The 19,234-nt window shown below is 45.5% G+C and overlaps 1 protein-coding gene across 10 annotated transcripts in view; it reads left to right on the forward strand.

Moving 5' to 3' along the window:
• Nucleotides 1–11,742, forward strand: part of WNK2 (WNK lysine deficient protein kinase 2) — a 112,407-nt gene extending 100,665 nt beyond the window's left edge. For 6 of the 10 annotated variants that reach the window (XM_056337782.1, XM_056337786.1, XM_056337785.1 and 3 more), the window contains one exon: nt 3,969–11,466. In XM_056337782.1, the coding sequence (XP_056193757.1) occupies nt 3,969–4,319 (351 nt within the window). In that variant the 3' untranslated portion in view covers nt 4,320–11,466. Of the gene's footprint in view, nt 1–3,968; nt 11,469–11,490 lie in introns of those variants that run through there. The other 4 variants (XM_056337789.1, XM_056337791.1, XM_056337792.1 and 1 more) reach the window with 4 other exon arrangements.
• The last annotated feature ends 7,492 nt before the right edge of the window (nt 11,743–19,234 follow it).

The following is a 19,234-nucleotide window of genomic DNA, read 5'->3' on the forward strand; positions in this document are numbered from 1 at the left end:
TAGCTGGAAGAAAAATCTAAATTCTGCATTTTCAGAATGGGTTGTGATAGTTATGGTCAGCTTTCACAGCAGAATTACCCGGCTTCATCTGTTCTAATGTAAAAGCATAAATATTTATGGTGTTTGTAAGTCAAACAAAACTCTTAGCTATATACTTTCACAGCTCACAGTATATATACATATAGCTGAAGTGGCGCTTTAGAGCTCGTTCAGTAAAGTGTGAGAACAAGGTAGAGAATTTTAAAAAAAAAAGTCTAAAGAACAGTTTGTTTTTTTCTGAACTGCCATAGCTTTTGTCCAGTGGGGTTTGTTTAATTTTTACCCATGTCTTTGCGTATGCATTGCTCTTGTTTTCTAAATGAGTGTGTGTGGGTGTCAGGGGGAGCGGGGGTCAGTGGTGGCCAGGGAAGGGCTGGCAGCAGAAGGCAGGTGTTTGGGGAGGCAGGAGCAAGAGGTGGCTTTTACCCAGCAGGGATTTGTACCAGCCCTCGGAGCTGAGGTTTATTAGTGCAGGGAGGCTTTGGCAAGTGTAGGAGAGGCAGCAGCACGAGCAGAGGTGTGAAGGCTGCAGGCAGAGATGCTGCCATAGGTGTTTGTGCAGTAAGTATATTGCTTCTATAGAGGAAGCTAAATGAGATGCAGAGGGAAAGAGGAAGGGGGGAATTTCACTTCCTTCTTATATAATATTAGGATACATTTTAGGATGTTGACTCGGTCTCCCCTCCAAAAAGAAAAAAGTTCCCTATTAAATATCTCTAGCAGACAGACTTGTTCACACGGTGATGACAGACCTAAATTTTGCAGTATGTTTGTAAAATTAATTGTTTGAGACTGTGTCTACCTCATCAGCCTGCTCAAGGCCCAGGCAGCTGACGTTACTGGGCTCTAGACAGGCAGCAGAACAAACAGAAGTAAATTAGTATTGTAATATTAAAAGTGAAGTAATGCCATCCATAGGTGGCTAAGTCGCATAATCAATCTCATTCCTCATTACTGTTGTTGCATCGTCTAAAGCTGAGTCGGGAGGGGAAGAGGCCACTTCAGCTTTACACTGCTGCGGGAGGATTAGAGTATTTTAAAACCCAGCTGCTTGTCCTGTATGACTGCAGGCTGTGGCTGTAAAGATCTTTGGTTTTTCTGTGGTCTCTAAACATTAGTTGCTTGAGCTTGATGCAGGAGTCTGGCATTGTACCACTTGTTTTCAATTCCCGAGCTAACTTCAGTATGAAAGAAACGATGTGTACCCATGTCTTCAAGCTGTGGGTAGAATGCCGAAGCCCAGAAGATGCACTGGAAGCTGAAGCCCTGTCACCACTAGGACACAGTGTGCTGTACTTGATGTACATTTTGGAATCGGCGGCTTGTGTCAGAACTGGCACTTTTTGAACAAACTTGCAAAAATGACAAGGCAGTTGCTGAGGAGAGAGGTCACCTGGGCAAGCAGGGAGCTATGGATAAAAAATGTGTCCTTTTGGCACAGAACTGGCCAGCTCATGAGTGACAGGAGAACTTAGGGGCTGACAGCTTCAGCCCCTCAGCATCCATAGGGTTTGTGCTCAGGGGTGAAAGACCCTTACCACTGACAAGGCACACGGCTGTGCCGGGCATCTCAGGGGCTTCCTTGGGTTACCTCTGTTAAAATACCAGCCTGATTGAAATGCTGAGCTAGTTCAGTGTACAGCTGTGACCTTGACCCCAGTGTAGGTACACACCTTGTTTATCCCTGCGTGAATGTCCATCTGCTTCTCTTTGAATTGATCAGCAAAGTTAACTTGGAGCCTCATGGCTTTCCTACAGCGAGAAATCCATAGCTCCTTGTGCTGTTTTGAGGACCATTCTGCTGCATTTTGATTTTGATGTTTCAGTCGGCATCTACATGCAGGAAGAAACAGATTGTTTTGGCCTCCACTGGTGTTGAGTCACCATAGCTGCTTACAAGATGACAGTTAGAAAATGGCTTTGACCAAGAGACTTCTGTCCAGGGGAAGAGGTGAGAGCTAGATGTCTTGTTGCCTCTTTAAGGATGTGTTTTGCTCCCTCGAGGCATGTGACGAAGGTAGAGGAAGCAACCTTAAATCATTATCGTGCATTTTCACGATATTAACAGGTTTTAGCAAGTATGTGTAATGTCTGGTTTTGGAGCATGATGCAGTTTTGTTCCTGGCTGCACATACGTAGCCTCAAATACAGCTGCTGCTTACTGAGTAGTTTAGCTGAGGATGAAAAAGTGAAGCAGCACGTATCAGGTCAAGGTAGATTTCTCGGTATTTTAGAAGAACTGAAAACAAGCTTTTTCAGGTTAAAATTTCTGAATAGGACCACTTGCTAAATGTCACCTTCTGTTTTCAGTGCTACTGTGTCTGTTGCCTGTATAAGGCATGACCTGTTCTGGTTAGGCATGTTTACAGGCATCCATTGTCATCCACTCACAGTTGTCTAGTTTTGGGGAAACCATCATTTTGAGGACGTTGAAACATGTGTCTAATAATTCCTTAAGTCTTCAGGTTTTAACCGTCCTTAGTTCCTCTGTTTGTTGTTCTTCGTGATTTGCTGTTAATTTTGGTGAATTTCTATACCTTAATAATGTTAAATTAATTTTACCAAAACAGGTATTTCTCTTAGTTCGGTGGTCGCCATTAGATTCAGGTTTCAGATTAGAACTGGAGACAGTGAAAATTTGCTTTGGAGTACAGGGTAATACCCCAAAGCAGTAAACCTCAGAGCGACATTGCCATTTTTATTTCTAGAGCAGAAGAGACACTAAAATCAGAAACAGAAGTGTTTCACACCATCTTATACATACTTTTTTTTCTGCTGAAATTTCACCTTCATACCAATTTTATCAATTTAATGTGAAATACCAAATTAACAGGAGATGCCTGGACTTAAATACTACGCTTTTTTTTATGTGCCGTGAATAGATGCTGGTATGGTGGGAACATGGCAGGGAGTTACAAATTCTGTGAATTTAAAAATGTAATGAAACGCTGTGGGTGCCATCGGCAGAGAGAGCGGGCAGCGTTCGGGTAACTGTTGTTTCCATGGCACTGTGCATGATGGAGCATATAACTTGGGAAGCTCCTCCATCCTCCTGTTTAGGAAGGAGAGCTCTTTCTCTGCCCCTTACATACAAAACCAGAATAACTGAAGTGGATGTTAATAGAATTTTTAGCAAAATATCTGGAATTGGTTCTGGCAGCCCCTGAGGCAGGAGCAGCTCCTGCGGTGTCCTTGCTGGTTTAGCTCGCCTGATCTCAGCCACCACCAGTGCTGGGTATTGAACTGCTGTGGCAAATCTCTTTCTGTTCTTTGCTACCCTTGCTGCAGTGAGGCTGGATGAAACAACTTTTTACAGAAATATGTGCTAGAATTTTTTAAACCTGTTCTGATGATGGCTCTAAGTATCTGAATTCTGGGTTAATTCTGCATTTGTTTTAATTTATTTACTTCTATGCACAAGGGCAAGCGTAAAAGGTGCTCGAGTTTCTTTGGACATTCAAGGGGTTTTTGTGGGGTTTTTTTGTGGTGTTCAGTTCTCACTTGTTTAGTGATGTTTCCTGCCTCCTTAAATAGTAAGGTTGTATTCAGACACCTTTCCTCTCCCTCCCCATGACAATCTTTGCTATTCATTTCTGATTTTTTTCTCTTTAAAAAAAAAAAAACAACCCAACACCAAACCCACCCACCCTTCCCCCTCCAAAAAAGTGGGGGGAAAAACCCAAAACAAAACAACAAGCCCCCCCAGCCCAAGCTCTGAGGATGCTGTACCCTGGCAGCTCACTTGCAGGTGCCCCCCCGGCGTGGGCAGGGATGCTGCCGGTGGCAGGGGCCAGGATGCTTCTCTTTGAGTGCCAGGCACTGCCACCATCCTGGCACGGACATGCGTGCCTCGGTGTAATGGTGCTGCCTGTGGCAGGTGGGGAGAGAGGAGCTCGCTAGCGATGCTTTTTGTATCTTTCTTTTTGTAGGTTAATTCGGTAAGAACGGGACTGGGGAAAAAGTGCGTTGTTCCAGTGTCTTGCCCCATGCCCGCAGCATTAGCTCCCGGAGCTTCACCGTCCCTGCCAGTGCCTATGCCAGGGCCTGCCCTCTCTGGCACAGTGACACCCTATGTGATGCCTCTTTGCCAGTACGGAGGAGTTTTCCCCGCACCCGTTTACGGGCTGCAGTGGTCGGGGCCGGTGGCACCGCCCAGCATCGTTGGAGGTCCGAGCATTGCCCGGTTCTCGCCCCTGGGCAGAACCTGCTTGCAGATGTACCCAGTGCGGCTGCAGCGACCCGCAGCTGAGCCGCCCGGCCCGCACCTGCGGATGACGTAGCGCAGTGGCCTCGCCGTAGGTAACGGCGGTTTCGGCATTGTCACGTGGAGTGTTTGACCTGTAGATGCCATACGTGTTGGACAAGGCGGGGGTCTGGGTCGGGCCCGCTAGCGTACACAGCCATACACTGCATCCAGCAATCACTGTGAAATGGTTTCACAAAAGATAGTTTGTCTGTTACGGCAATATTTGCTTATATTTCATTGCTGAAGACACTTTATTCTGTGTTCTGATGTTTTACACTTGCGATCCTTAAAGTCAATGTACTTGAATTGATGACTAGAAAATTGTACTAACCCCTGCAGGAGTACAGTGCCTTGAATTTCAGCTTTTCAGTTCCAGCTGGAAAGAGATGTAAAATTGTTTGAAAGGTGTATTTTATTTACAATCTGCTTGTGAGTTGAAGTTCTTTTTATTTGCAAAGATATTGAAGGTTTACAGTCAACATTCTTCATCAGTTTCATTCTGCTGTAAATGCTTTTATTTTAATTCAGGGGTTTAATTTTCCGTTCTGAAGCTTTTAAAAAAAAAAAAGTAATTGTGAGGTGAGGTTTGTTTGACATGCTGATCAAAAATGTGTTTGTGTTTGTACAACGAGCAGTGAAATACACATTTTAAAATAGGAGCATTTACAGAGTAACCCAAGTAAGTTGTATATAAGGACAGGTAATAGCTTTGGGCAGTGCAATTCATTCTCTTCCCCAGTCTTTGGTAAAGTTCGTGTAGACAGCAACTTATTTTTTGAACAGGCAGGCAAGTACTGTTTTTGTCTGGATACGTGGTGAAACAAAGTACGTTTTTGTTCCCCTACTGGGCTTTTGTAATTTACTTACATTACAAATTCATGCATGTTTCGTAAGTGAAGAAATCTAACTGAAACCTTGATTGTAGGAGAACACGTCTCCAGGTTACTGTGAGAACATTGTAAGTACAGCACTTGCGTGTATCCGGGCTTTGGTTTGGCCACCAAGGTTAAGAATGGTGTTTTGCCACTGACATGCTAGCAGTATTTGTGCTAAAATGGAATAAAAATGTGAAGCTGTTCTTTTTCCTATCTGATACTTCAGTTTTGGAGTCTCACCATCGTTTGAAAATATTTTTTTTAATTTTTTTTTTATTAATTTTTTTTTTAGTTTTAATTAAGTTTGTGCTCTAGGTGGCATGGACACCTCTCCTGTTTGAAAGTTGCTTTTTGCCCGTTTTACTGTGCATAGAGTCTCCACCTGCACCTCTTGGTCTAAAGGCACAAGATAACCACTAAAACAGATTTGGTGATGGTAAGTCTCCCCTCGAAAGCGCTAAGGGAGAGTGTTACAGGCACAGGTCATGAGCCACGCGGTCACGTCTGAAGGCACGTTGCTCTGGATTTCTACTGCGATGACATTTTATACCGTCTTCTGAAGGGCAGAGATGTCTTGTGCTGCCAACCTGTGAATTGTATAGTTCTATTGTACTTAGAGCATTATATCTGTCTAAATTATTTTGTTTGTACCCTTTGAATATATTATTCCATCAATTCAGTTAGAATTGAATTTTATAGAGAATTATGCAGAGTCTTCTGCCTGGGCAAAATACTGTAGTAAGAGATTTCTGTTCTCTGTAACATGTATCTTTAATTTGTTTGGGTTTTTTAGATTCATGTCTGTATGCTTCATGAGCAAACATGGAAAATATGTTCTCACACCAGTTTTCCTTCGGCTTGCACTGAATCTTACAGTTTATGTTGCTGTTGCCTGTTGTATAGTCCATCCCTTGTATACTGACAAAGTCAGTGGCACTAAAAAACCCTGAGAAATTGTATAGATTAAAAAGAAGAAAAATAAACATTTTGTGTTTGAAAATTGTGTGAAAAACACAGTGTTTTTCTAAAACGTAGAATTGTGTCAATTCCCAGCTGTTCCGGGTAACTCTGCATTTGTTTTCCAGACTCTTATCCCTTGACTTGTGTAGAAGGAGCAGATGTGGTGCCTCCACTGTTTGTCGTGTTCTGCCCATAACTGACACGTCCCACCTTCTGGCAGCTGTAGAAGTGCAGGAGTGCTCTAGAAGTCATGTAGTGCCACCTCGCAGTTTACGTTGCTTGAAATCCCCTGCCCGCTACAATATTGCTGGTGTTCCGCTGCTGCAAAGCAGACCAGGCTGGAACATTAAATGGGTTCCTTTAAGCAGATGGGGTCTGCGGTATCACTGGTGGTACACATGAGGATGCTGGAGTTTGGTAGGTGGTGAAAGAGGCATGTGGACTCTCTCTCCTATGCTGGCAATTGCTAGGGAACCCCTTTGAACTCGATCCCGGCATCATTTAAATGCGAGGAAACGAAGTTACGAAGTCCAGCCCCAGTGCAAGCACCCTCTTGGCGGTCACAGTCACTGGTGTAGACTGCAGGAGAAATTAGGAGCGGATGTGCAGGAAGGGATTTGATACTCCTGCTTCTGTCTTCTGTGCATCTGACCCGTGCGGCTTTGCTGTCTGTGCTGTGTGTGTTTGAAAGCCTGTGACCTGTGCTGCAGCTCGGGGGGAGCTGCTGCCAGACCGGTGTTGCACTGCGTGCCCGGCAGAGCCGGCGACGGGCAGCCCGGCTGAGCCCAGCTTCCATGCAGCTCCCAGGCTTCTAGTGGGTCTGTTCCAAACTATTGCATCTGGCACTGGCGCCCAATAATGGCTCAGAGATTACTGTTTGCATTTCGAGTATTCATGCTTTTGGTTTTCTGATAGCTGTCTTGGCTGCAATTCTTCTGACTTAACTGCAAGCTATTGTTTTGTTGCCCCCCATCATGTCAAAGGGTGCTTTGACCCTCCGTGACAATTATGGAAATGACATGAGATGAAATAAACGGGACAACTTGAACAAAGGAGCGAGAGGGACCTGAGCAGTCGATGCTACACCATCGAGGTGGGGGGTCTGTACTCAAACAGACATTCACCTGCGGATCCCAGAACTGAACTGATTTTATTCCTGACTCTGAGTATTGCTTTGATGTGCAGCAAACGGGGGTCAAGCCTGCTGGGCAGAATTCCTCGCCTTGCTGGTAGCAGGTCTGCAGCCCTGTCCTGCAGCTCTGCCATCTCCCGACGTTCCCAGCGCAGCCCTGCAAGGATGCGTGTGAAGGCAGCTCAGATCCTTAGCTTGAAATACGAGGTTTCAACAAGGGAGCTCGCAGGTCCCATGGGTTTTGATCTTATGGAAGTTGTAGAAACTTAATAGAAATATTGAGAGGATGTTTTAAACTGTCAAGTCACACATGCAGTAGTTGGAAAATGCCAGATTAATTTTGCCCGTATGCCGTTGATGTGGCTCTCCGATGGCCGTACATCATGATGGAGTATGTAAATGCATAACGGCGCCCTGTCCCCCCGCCGGCGTGCTGGGGACGGGGAAGAGCTGCTGCTGGTGGCGCAGCCACTGCCAATACCAGGCTGCAGAGGGGCTCAGAGGTGGCAGGGACAGACACGTGAGCAGTTCAAGGTTCTTCTGTAAACCCTGATTCAACCTCCCTGACGCAGATTTTATTCAAAGGAACAATGTAAAATTGGCCCTTGCAGTTTCTGTGTGTGTTTGCCTCTGGTGTTCATTCCACAACTTTAAAGGGGAGATGCTACTTTACTATTACTTTACGCTTATCTCCAGAGTTCTTTTTTGCTCTTTACAGTAGAACTTCTTTACCGTTCAGTATTTGCTGTTGGCTAGTATCAAGGACAAGATGAGGGATTGAATGGGCCAAGTGTGGCAGTCTGTTTGCTCCTACATAAGTATTCCTGTTTGGGAATGGGGTGCTCTCGTGCTACGTGGCAGTATTTCTGAAATGAACTTCGTAATCAAGTTGCAGGTTTTACCATTTGGTATTTGTGGAAGGAAATCACTAATACTTTTGAATTAGTCATTAGTTTAACTTGACTTTGTCAATGGTTGAATAGTTGTTCTTTCCCATCAAGCTGCTTTTTTTGTGTGTGTGTGCGTGTGGTTCCAGCACTCTATTTTCAATTCTGAGAACATTCCAGGTTTTTCCAGGCAAGCCCCATGGACTTAGTGCTTGGTGCATCTGTGTCAGTATTGTTCAGTTAGCGCCTGGTTGAGTAGGAAAAACATCCGTTGTCCTACATTCTTTGGAAGTTTTCTTTGGGGAGGCGTAGTCAGAATTTTTCCTTCTGAAATGATGTGACCTCAGCACTGCTTTCCCTGTTGTCGTCTCCCTAATTAAGCAAAGGGTTTGTGTCTTTTTGAGTAAGACTGATATCTCGGGTGTTAGCCAGTATGGCAAAAACCTCCCTGGTTTTCTGCCTTGCTGCCGACGAGCCCCCACCTGAGTTTTCAACAGATGCTGTTGAAAGTGTTGGCTTGGAGGCAGAGAGCACACGTTAAATAGTTCATGACTGTTGTTTAATACCTTGGTAACATTTCCTTGCACTCTCTGGTTCCTTGTTTCCCCTTCTCAGCCCCCAGTTTCTGGTGATTTCATGGAGGATGGTTGTGCTGGAGAGGTGTGTGGTTGCTGAAGATGAGCAAGGTGTCCTTGCAGAGTTTATGAGCAGGGAGTTCGCGTGCTCTTTGCTGCCACAGATGGATGAATATCTTGCTACGGGAGTGAATGTATAAAACAGCAAAACCATAATCACATGTAATGTCTTGCTATGGTTATTTGATTGTATATCGATTGCATCCTTGAGGAGCATTTCGTTGGTCTGTGGTGGTGGCCGGTGGCTGGCTGGCACTTTGGCGGGCTGAGCTTCAGTGGAGTGCTTGGGCAAGCTGCCTGGCACGCTGAGCCTTATGGTGGTTCTCCTGAAGAAACCCAGTAAATACAATTATTGTTCTGTTCATGTAATACTAAAATGAACTGTTGATCAGATGGGAATTGTGTTGGTTTATACATGTCGGTGACTTTTGACTGGGACAATACTTGCTCTTTCAGGTAGATCTGTTTGTGGAGCTGTTCCTGCAGATGCAGCGGGAAGGTGATGTTCCAGCCCTGACCATGCCGGTTCTTTTATTAATGCAGATAAGCTCCAGAAATGCAACATAATAAAATGGATTTTAGGAGCTGTCAGGTTACAGATTCTGCATTATGAAAGAATTTGTTGCTCAGAGCGATTTGGATGTGCTGTGATGCTGATGTTAGCTGTGCTGGTAAATAGATTTCTTATAACTGATTCATTTGAAAGTCAAGGTTATACCAGGAGGCAGCGACTTTTGTAAATTATATGGTCCTTTCTGCTCTTTTTTGAGTGGTAGTTGTAGTGTACCATGAAGGTTGTTGATATAAACACTTGGAATTATATTTGACTATAAAACTTCTCCCCTGAAATAACTTTCACATGAAGTTTAGAGGCTGTGTAATTCCAGCCCTCAGTCTCACACACACAGCCTCAGGAAGCTTTAGGTTTTGCTTAGTAACAGTGGAGAAGCTATGCATAGGAGGTGACCTACAATTTTGATAAAGTAGCTGTTACAATGGTGAAATTCTTGTGACAACTTCTTGGTTTTTCAAAGTCTGGCAAGCAGGGGAAGCTTGCGTTAATTTCTTTTGATGTAGTGCCACTGGATGGGTTTACGGTGCTTGTTTAGCCTGTGCACATTTAGCAAGGCAGAAGGAGAGGTTAGGATATTTATTTTTTTTTCCCTAGGAAAGGGGAAGATCCCCATACTTTGCTGTTCATTATTGGGGTAACCAGCTGCCAGTCCTTCACAAATAGGTGTCCTTTAGGTCTGACATAAGCATTCACTCATGTGTTGTTTTTTTAATTACTTTGCAAGAAAGGTAAAAACTTCCTCAGCATCCAATTTTTGTTTATCAGGCTAGACGGACTATACCGAGTGTCTTTCTCCCCATTGGTGAGCAGCTACAAGACCTGCCATCGCTGCCTTTTTTCCCATAGTTCTCCCCAGCACTGAGAAAATTTTCAATGTGACTCGAGTTCACTGATCTCGTCAGTGCTGTTGGCTGTTTTTGAAACTTCCAACTGACTTCAGGAGGTCGTTGTCCTTGGGACGTGGCCTGAGCATCTGAGGGGGTTTGTATTGAAGAGCCAGGCACCTGGAGAGCTTGCTCTGGTGTTGGCTTTATGGCTGACCTGCAGCGTAACCCTGGGTCAGGCCCACTGCAGGCTTAAGGGTTTTTCCCTGTTACCTGGAGATAGTGAATTTTGTCTTGGTATCCTGGATGAGCTTCTGTGCCAAATGCTGGTTATCAATAGCAAGCTGATGTTGGGAATGGTGGTGGATCTGCAGAACTGATGTTGATTGGAAGCTTGGGCAGGAATTACAATCAAGACAGGATTTTACTTCCTTTAAAAGCAGGCAGAGCAAGAAACGTGAGAGGGAGAAAATTGGGACCGCATTTGATAAAAGAAAAGCCTAAACCACAGGGACCCGCCTGGAGCTATGCCAGACACAGTATCTGCTTGCACAGTGTGCTTTGCCCTGCTGTCCCTCGCCTTCCCTGCTGTTCTAAAAGCCTCGCTGCATTTTTTTATGGAAGTATTTAGCACACTGTCCGCGATGTAAAACTCCTATATGCTTGCAGATCCAGTAACAGTATGCATGTTTCTGTGCGTAGAGTGAAAAGTGCATGTCACCGTGAGCATGTCACCAGTGGAGCCGATGCATACTGGCGGGGCACATGGTGGCTCCCTGTGTTGCTACTGCTTCATCCTTGTGCTGTGCTGTACTCTCAGCTCCCTCGTTGCATTTTATTCTGTTCCTGTCATTTCAAGCCCTTGGCATCCCTGTACCCTTTCACGTCTGGCCAGCAGTCTTGTCTCGCGGTCTGCGAAGGGTGCTGGAGCCTGATGACTCCCATCCCTGCCTGGTGTTCTGCTGGTATGGGCATGGCGTCCCTGCTTCCTATAAAGAGTCCCATAAACTGAGACAAGCGCTGGGCGTCTTTGCTGCCTCCCAGGAGACCAGCTTTTCCCCTGCGGGAACTGGGGCTCCAGTCTGAGTGACTCCACAAGGTGCTTAAGGTTTTGCCACCAACATAAACACGCCACAGGTGACATGTTTAACAGAGGATTTTGGTTTCTGTTTCCCTGCGGTACCCAAAATACACACAGTGGCTGGCACACTCTGGCAGAAGCATCTTCTGTGCACTGTGGGCCCACGATCTGTGGCCCGTTGGGTTTTGTTTGGGTTTTCATGTATGTGAAATCCATATATGGATTTTTTTTTTTTAGATTCTGAAAATGAGATCGTCAGCGACTGACGCGTGGCCCCCTCAGCTACGGTGCCAAGCGCGAGGCCCTGCCACGGCTAAGGAGGAGGAAGAGGAAGATGGGAAGTGATTTATCATGTGTGAGAAATTCTGTGCTGTTCTGGTCCATTCAACGCAATTTTGTAACTTCTTTCTAATCATTTTTTTATTTATAGTTGGAAATACAAAAATGTTATGCAAAAAAAAATAAAGGAGAATTATTTTGGGGGAAAAGGATTTTGTTCCAAATTGTTCCCTTCTGTTGTGAGCCAGGTTCCCGTGAGCAGCGGCTGGAGAAGAGGGAGGAGGAGGAGGAGGAGGAGGCACTCCTTCAAATACTTTTTGTTTTACACAATTAATTGTAATTCAAGTAATTTTCAAAAAGATGATCTAGGCCCATGTGTTCAAATTCTAGTACAAAGAAGATAAGTTACAATTCCATTTAAATTTCTCACAGTTCTTTTTGTAAAGATTATACTCTATTTTAAATCCGTTTAAATCGAGTAAAGAAACCTACAGAGACTTCACTGGAGAGTAAGTTTGTACTTGTCACTTCCCTTTTTACCTCTTTCTTTTTCTTATAGACCGGCCGCATTTTCTTGCCAGAGTTAAATACAGTTCTCGAGTCACTTCTGATTTTAAATGTAAGACTAAAATCCTTCTACAGATGAGTCGGTAATTGGAGCAATTTTTAAAACACTTTAAAGTGCCTTCAACAAGCTAAAATTATGTAGTGGGAGATTTCTTTTTCTTGATTCACTGACGATGGGTTTGAACTGTCTCCTGGGTTGAGGTGATGTGCAGAGTAGTTTGTAGCAATAATCTCATGAGTAATCGTTTATTATAAAGGACTACTCAACTTTTTTTTTTTTAGAAAGATGGGGTTTAGCACTGTTCCTAAGGAGTGGGAAAGAGTGCTGCTCTTGCTGTTATGTTACGTTTGGGCCCCAAACTCTTCCAACCCTCTGCTGCTGTGCTACGTGCCCAAGGACCTTGGTTGCTTCCCCCTTAGTTGCAGACCACGACATTCTGACCTTTTCACTCTTTTTTTTTTGATACTGCAGAAATAAGAATTTCTATTTGCCCATAAACCTTTCAGTACCATCCTTTCTCGCAGCTGGAGCCTGGCGTATTGTTTTGTTGTTACCTGCCATGTCTGTCTCTTCCAAATCTCAGTTCTAAATAATAAATCTTATTTTGATGCCATTGTTCCCTATTTCCTTTCCACCTCGGCTTCTCTTGCCCATCAGCAAGGGTGATGAGAGCACAGTGGATTTAGATCTATTGCCGAAGTTCAGGAGCCCTGAAGCAAAGAACCTTTCAAACACTGTAAATTCAGAGTTTTGAAGCTGCAGAGCCAAAATACATGTATTTGTGTTAACTTTGTGCTTCTCTGGGGTGACTCCTGTCCTGTTCCCATCTGCAGAAGTGGGACTGCATGAAAGCAGGGGCTAGGTAAGTGGTAAAAGCTGTTGCTAAATTGTTGCTTGCCTTGGGTTTTTCTGCTCGTAGGAGGGACCGGATCTGTCTGCCTTAACGTGTAGGAGATGTGGGGTCCAACCAAGTGCTACACCTTTCATTTTCTTTTTTGGTTGCTGTCATCTCTGCCTTGGCTACGAGTGCACCTCCCTCCCCCGCCAGTCCTGCATGGTGCTGGGTACCGGGGACGAGGGTGTCATGTCCCTGATGTGCTTCTCCAGGGATGAGTCACTATTCCAGTGATCATGGCAACAAAACACTGTGCCCTCACCTGAGATTTTTATTCCCTAAAAGTTTAGAAGGCTGCTTTCTCCAGGGAAATGCCCCACTGGGTCTCCTGGGGTCTGGGTCACCTTCAGCATGGGCAGCCTTCATCAGTTTTTCTGATGCCTGACCCTCTTTGCTCCTCTTGCAGACCCTTGGCCACCTCCATGGCCTCAGCTCTGGCTGCAGGAAGCCAGTGGGCCTCCATCTCCAGATAAGTATTTTGAAAATAATTTGTTAATGTTCAGATTAAATATAAGGATTAGTATCAGGATTAAAGATCAGGAATGGAAATTGTGACAACCTTGGATGGTGGTCGTTCCTCACCTCTGCCAAGCTTCTGCAAAAGACTGCTCCGTTTTCAGGTGTAGCCCACGTTTTTACTGCTGGCACTGTGGTTTGAAATAAAAGCCCTAAGAGGTGCTGAGGGTCCTTGAGCTCCTCCGGTATGAGCCACTGAATGGGATCCTCTGCAGACAGGAGCTGGGCTTTGGTGCTTTTCCTCCCTACCTGCTGTCTCCAGCTTCTCTCTTCCTTGCAGAGCAATAGTAAATGTTCGCCTTGATCTGATGCCATGCTAACACTTAGGTTTACAGTTTAATTAGAAATATTTTCTGCTGGCCTTAATCAAAAGCCCAGGGAGGTCAGTATGACCATCACAAGGTTTAACATGGCACGTAAGAGTGAAAAGGAGGAATATGAAGACTGGAGCATTAACTTTGCTCTGAAATGCAGTGCTTAGCCCCTGCTTCCATCAAGGTGCTGACACGTTTGCCCCTGCAGAGCCTGGATGTGCTTGTGGAAGTTTATACCTGCATTAAGATCAGCAGCTGCTGGGGCAGTGTGTGATGGGGACTGCCGGGGGACAGCCCTGTCCGCCTGCCAGCCCGCAGCAGCCACTGGCCTTTCCGTGGTGAAGCCCCTTGGGTTTGCCCCTGGGGCTGGTGGAAGTGAATTGTTTTCAGCCTCCTTTTTTTGACATGTATGTGGATTTCTTTGCTGAGGTGACGAGATGGGTGAGCTGTGTGTCTTGTACCTGCTGGCTGACCAGAACAGCAGTGCTGAGCAAGGGGCACCTAAAGCAGCTCCCTGAACTGCACCCGTGGATATCTCAAGGCACTGGTGGTGTCTCCAACTCCATTTGTCCACTTGGAGGCACCAGCAGTCTCACCATCTCTTCAGAACATCTCATGTATACTTTCCAGCCTAGAATTATTAACTCTGTGCTGAAACTATCGCAGTGTTCTGGATAGTGTCACTTTGGAGCTCGCCGTTTGTAGCGCTGCTGCTGTTGCCTTGGCTGCTTGGCTCAAGTTCACAGGAAGCCCAGGAGGGTCCTCTGCCATCACTGCTGCAGCTCACGAAATCTCCAACTAATGCTGATCTCTAAAAATATTCTCTCATGCTGCCTGTGAGTTGCTGCAACTCATACAGGCATCTGCCAGCTCCTTAAAAAAAAAAAAGAAAAAGAAAAAAAACCCTCTAAAAAACCCTCCCAAACTCAAAAAAACCAACCAACCAAAAAAAAAACCACCACCCACCAAAAAACCAAAAAAACCCCACAAAAAACCAAAAGACCCTTTGAGTGCTAGGTGCTATGAAAGCAATCTGGCACGTATGGTTTGACTATAAGCATGCCTATAAGAATGGCACTCGTTGGCATCGGCTGGTTATTCTGAAATTACTTTGATGATAAACAAGTGTTTAAGGGAAAAGTAAACTGTTCATTGCAATCTAGCTATTGACAGCATAGTTACAAGATTGACGGTTATGCAAGACTAAGCTGCAAACCAACTCTTCTTTGGCTAAGTTGTAGACCAACTCCTAGAGGTTGTTCTAGTTTCTTCCATCCCCAAGATGTGGATGTGACCTTGGCGTAATTTTCAATAAAGATTTTCTGGGTTGTTGGTATGCAGTATCTGCATATTCCAGCTGTCCTTGGGGATGTCTTCAGAGGTGGGCCTTGGCTTCGAGATTTTCTGTGAACTATTAATCAGTGTGTAATCCTCCAAGAGAAACAGTTGGTGTTACTAGCTGCCCCTCAGGCTTCTGCAAGAGCTAGAGGAATAGCTAGGTAGTGAAGCCCTTGCGGGCCTGCTAACGGGCAGCCCTACTGCTGTACAAGTTGAGTTACAAATGCGCTGTGTGATGCTTTCCTAGCTCTTAGCTGAGACAAAATGGGGGCCCCCAGAGCCCCCCCGGCAGCCCAGCTTTGGGGGCTGAGTGGCTGGAGAACCGAGGCTTCCCCAAAACTCACCAAGCAGGTATGTTTGGGTAACAACTCCTATGCTCTGACAAAGGAATCCAGAAAAATGATGAGGTTGATCTGTCGGATCCTTCTGAGATTTGCTCATAAAATGCAGAGCGAGTGCCCAGCTGTGCCGTGCTTTAGCCGTTCAGCAATAGGGTGACGTGGGTTTGTCTCCACTTGGACACGCTGAGCATGACGCTGGGGCCAACGCAGCACTGGGCAAAGCAAGTGAGATTTTAAGTCTGGTTTTGCTCTGCAATGTGTCATCCTAAAAGCAGGTGAGGCTGTGGGTCCAGGGCGGCCTGGCACGGCAGCGCAACTTTAGTCAGGATCTGGTGTGCAGCTGGTGGCGCATCTCGGTCATGGAGCAGAAGTCAACCAGAACAGTGAAGTTACCTTTCGTGTTGAGCGCACTTTTCTGAAATGATAACTAGAGTTGAGGAAACACGTTTGAGTTTCTTAAACTTCTCTCTGTGCTCCCAGGCTATTTTTATCCATCACACCCTACATGTCTGGTCTGCTAGCACAACCCAAAGCCACGTGCCAAGCGGGAGAACCTTGGGCTCGCGCTCAGGAAAATTGGGGTGTTAAGAGTTGGGGGAACAACTGAGACATCTCTTGGCATGTGAGAGGATGAAGCAGCCCCTGGCAGGGCTGAACACCACGGTGCTTCGCAGGAGGCTGTGCACCTCGGTGTCGCACCCCAGCCTTTCTGCTGGAGCGGCAGAGATGTGGCTCCTGGGGGGTCTTTGGAAGCTGTCAAAGGGGAGAATGGGGGAAATTACAGAGAAAAACGTGAGTGCTTTGGGCTCCATTGGGCAAGAACTGTTACCAACGGCCTTAACATTTATGGAAGAATTCTGCTTTTTTTTTCCCCTGGAACAGGAGAGTTCTTGCTATTATTGAAGCAATAAGTAAAAATGCTCGATATATTAGAACAGCTGTGCATCTGGAAAGAAAGACGCTTTAACGTGACAAAAAAATATTTTGTGGCGGTAAAAAGAAATAGCTGGAAACGTTAAAAATGCAGTTTAGTTTCCTGCAACAGGGGCTTCTGAAGCAGTATTCTAGAAGCTACTGATTTGGGATGGGGGGGGATTGAAAAAGTTTCAAATCCCCTCTGGATTTGTACAGTTTCTGTGAGACAAGAGCATATTTAAACATTTTATTTTCTGTCTTCAGTTTCTTGATGTTTTAGTGCTCCAAGCAGGAGGATTTCTGGAAAGAAAAGGAGGAATAAATTGGGTGAGACGCTGATTTGATGCTGGGGGTATATGAAGATATTTGAGGCTGTTAGTTGTTGAACAAGGATTCTGGGGGCTGTTAACACAGTCGTGGAAATTGGGAGTCAGTTAAAAACATAAAATGTAACAAAATAATTCTCAAATATTTGCTAATTGCATGTGAGCGCTTGGCCCGTGGAGGCGGTTGGGTGCGCCAGCTGGCTGCCGGCAGCGGCCGATGCAGGGAGTGCTTCTGGAGAGGGAAGTGCGCGGAGACTTCGCAGGACGTTGCAGCCTTAAACGTTACCCTTGGCGGGTTACTTTAGAAGGTAACCTGGTTTTGTTGTCCTTTTTTAAGCAGTGTGTGGTTTTTGGTTTTTTGTTTGTTTTTAAAACAACATAAATTGGAGTCGGTGAAGCTCAGCATTGCTGAGTCTGCCTATTGGTGGCAGAATGAACCTTCGTTTTCGTGGCCAGTGCTGGCTGGTATCGCTGCGGGGACAGGAGAAGGTGGAAGGCGGCACGGAAGAAGACATGCTTCTCCCGACACACGTGCCTTGAGACAATCCCTGTGCTCTGCTTTTGCCGATGTGAAGAACAACCTAAAAATTACTGGTAGCATTGCATTTGTTCTTGCAGTAGGATTCCAGGAATGTATTTCCGTATTGGTTTTGGTTGGGTTTTTTTCTGAATATTCATTGCTGAGAGATGATATGAAAAAGATGCCGATCACAATGTGGAAGGAAAAATATTTCTGTTTATTGACCAGGGAAGATAAGTAAAGGGACACATACCTTTTAGAGTTAAGCAGTTGGAGACTTTTATTTGTCGTCTTTTCTTTCATTATTCTTTGCTGTTTTCTAATACCTATTATTATAAAAGCAGATGAGTAAAATTGTTCAAAAATTGCCTGCTTGGATGGTTCCTCAGTGGGAAAATTGCTGGAAAAGCAAAACCCAAGTACTTTATTTTGGTTTGAACTGTCACTATTAACAGGTTTTCCTTGTCCATCTCTGGCTAAATAGAAACAACTCAGAGTTCAGCTGTCCCAGCCCCTGCTCCATGAGCAGGGGGGGCATCTCAGAGGTAGGCTTTGCTCTCCATCACCTTTTTTAATAAGCTTTGTGATGCTTTTTAGTTGCCTCCTTTGACCCAAGTCCCTCGTCCACACTCGCAGGTGTGCAGTGCTCTTTCTGTTAGGAAGATGAATTGATTTTGTCTTTCAGGCAACACTGTTGATTTTCTTGATTAGCCCTTTCTGGGTAGTCTTTTTGCTTTGCTAAGTATCAGATGACTTCAGGCTAAGACAATAAATGAAGCATCACAGAAACACCGGACCCCTGTGCAGGGGCAGCGTAGGGTGGCTGTGCCGGCGATGGAGAGGGGGGACCCACCGGTGGGTGAGGGGCAGGGGGGTTCAGCTGGAGCAGGTAGTCCCCACTGGACTGCAGTAGGGGGACAGCCTGACATGATGTTTTCTAGGTGAAAAAGCAAAGCGCCCTTTCTCCATCCCTCTGCTCCTTCTTTTGCAAAGGAGAAGCATCTCGAGGGCCGTGCTGGCCCTGCGGAGCAGGGTCTCTGAGAGCCAGGGGGCTGCTTGTTGGGGGCACAAGAGAAGCAAAGAAAGTGGTGGGGCAAGGGGAGGGGGGGGGGGTGTACGTACCCGCACAGCATGCCAAACGTTAGTCTCTGGCTGCAAACTCATTTCAGAATCTTTTTCTTATGAGGGTGTGAACCTGTGGGAAGGGCTGGGAAAAAATGTAATTTTTTCGTTGTCCTTTTTAATCAGATCTAGGACAGAATCCTCTGGGCGCGTGCTGGAGAGCAGCGTGCTGCCGCGAGCATCCCCGCACACCCGGGCTGGGCAGATGCAGGCAGGGGCAGCGTTGGCCTGTAAATACTCAAATCTCTTATTTTTTAAGAAACAGTGGCATTACGTTCTGCCTTTGCAAGATATTGCTGTTAGCAACAGTTAACGAAATGATGTGGGTGTGCGTGAGCTGCCCAGAACCTATTCCAAAATATTTATTTGCATGGAGCAGTCAAACTCGAGTGTTCACGCGAATACAGCAGGACGTATTTTTCCATGCACACCGCATTTCTGATGGGCCCAAGTTAGCTTTTCTGTGGCAGCAGCCCTGTCTCCCGTTCTTTGTCATGGTGATTCAGTAATGCTTTACTGTTGTCATGGTTGCAGGGTTACTACTAAAGCCAAAGCAACTGCACAGCCCTTTTATTCATAGTTTCGGTGTATAAACTAATTAAGTAAACTGAAAGCAGCAGTCTATTCCCTGGGCCTTGTTTTTATAATACGCGGGAACAGATAGACTCGATTTCTGCAGTCCTCCTAAATATCAAACCTAGCTCTGTTTTCGCCTCCTTGGATGAGCTTTGTATCTTAAGACTGGGCAAAGTTCACTAATCATTTAATTGCGCAGCAATGTCCGCGCAAAACTGAAAAGGTCTCTGGAAAATCTCTTTTGAGCTGCTAAAATACAGCTGGGAGCCAG

The sequence above is a fragment of the Falco biarmicus genome, chromosome 4 (assembly GCF_023638135.1).
Source record: "Falco biarmicus isolate bFalBia1 chromosome 4, bFalBia1.pri, whole genome shotgun sequence".
Taxonomy (NCBI): Eukaryota; Metazoa; Chordata; class Aves; order Falconiformes; family Falconidae; genus Falco; species Falco biarmicus.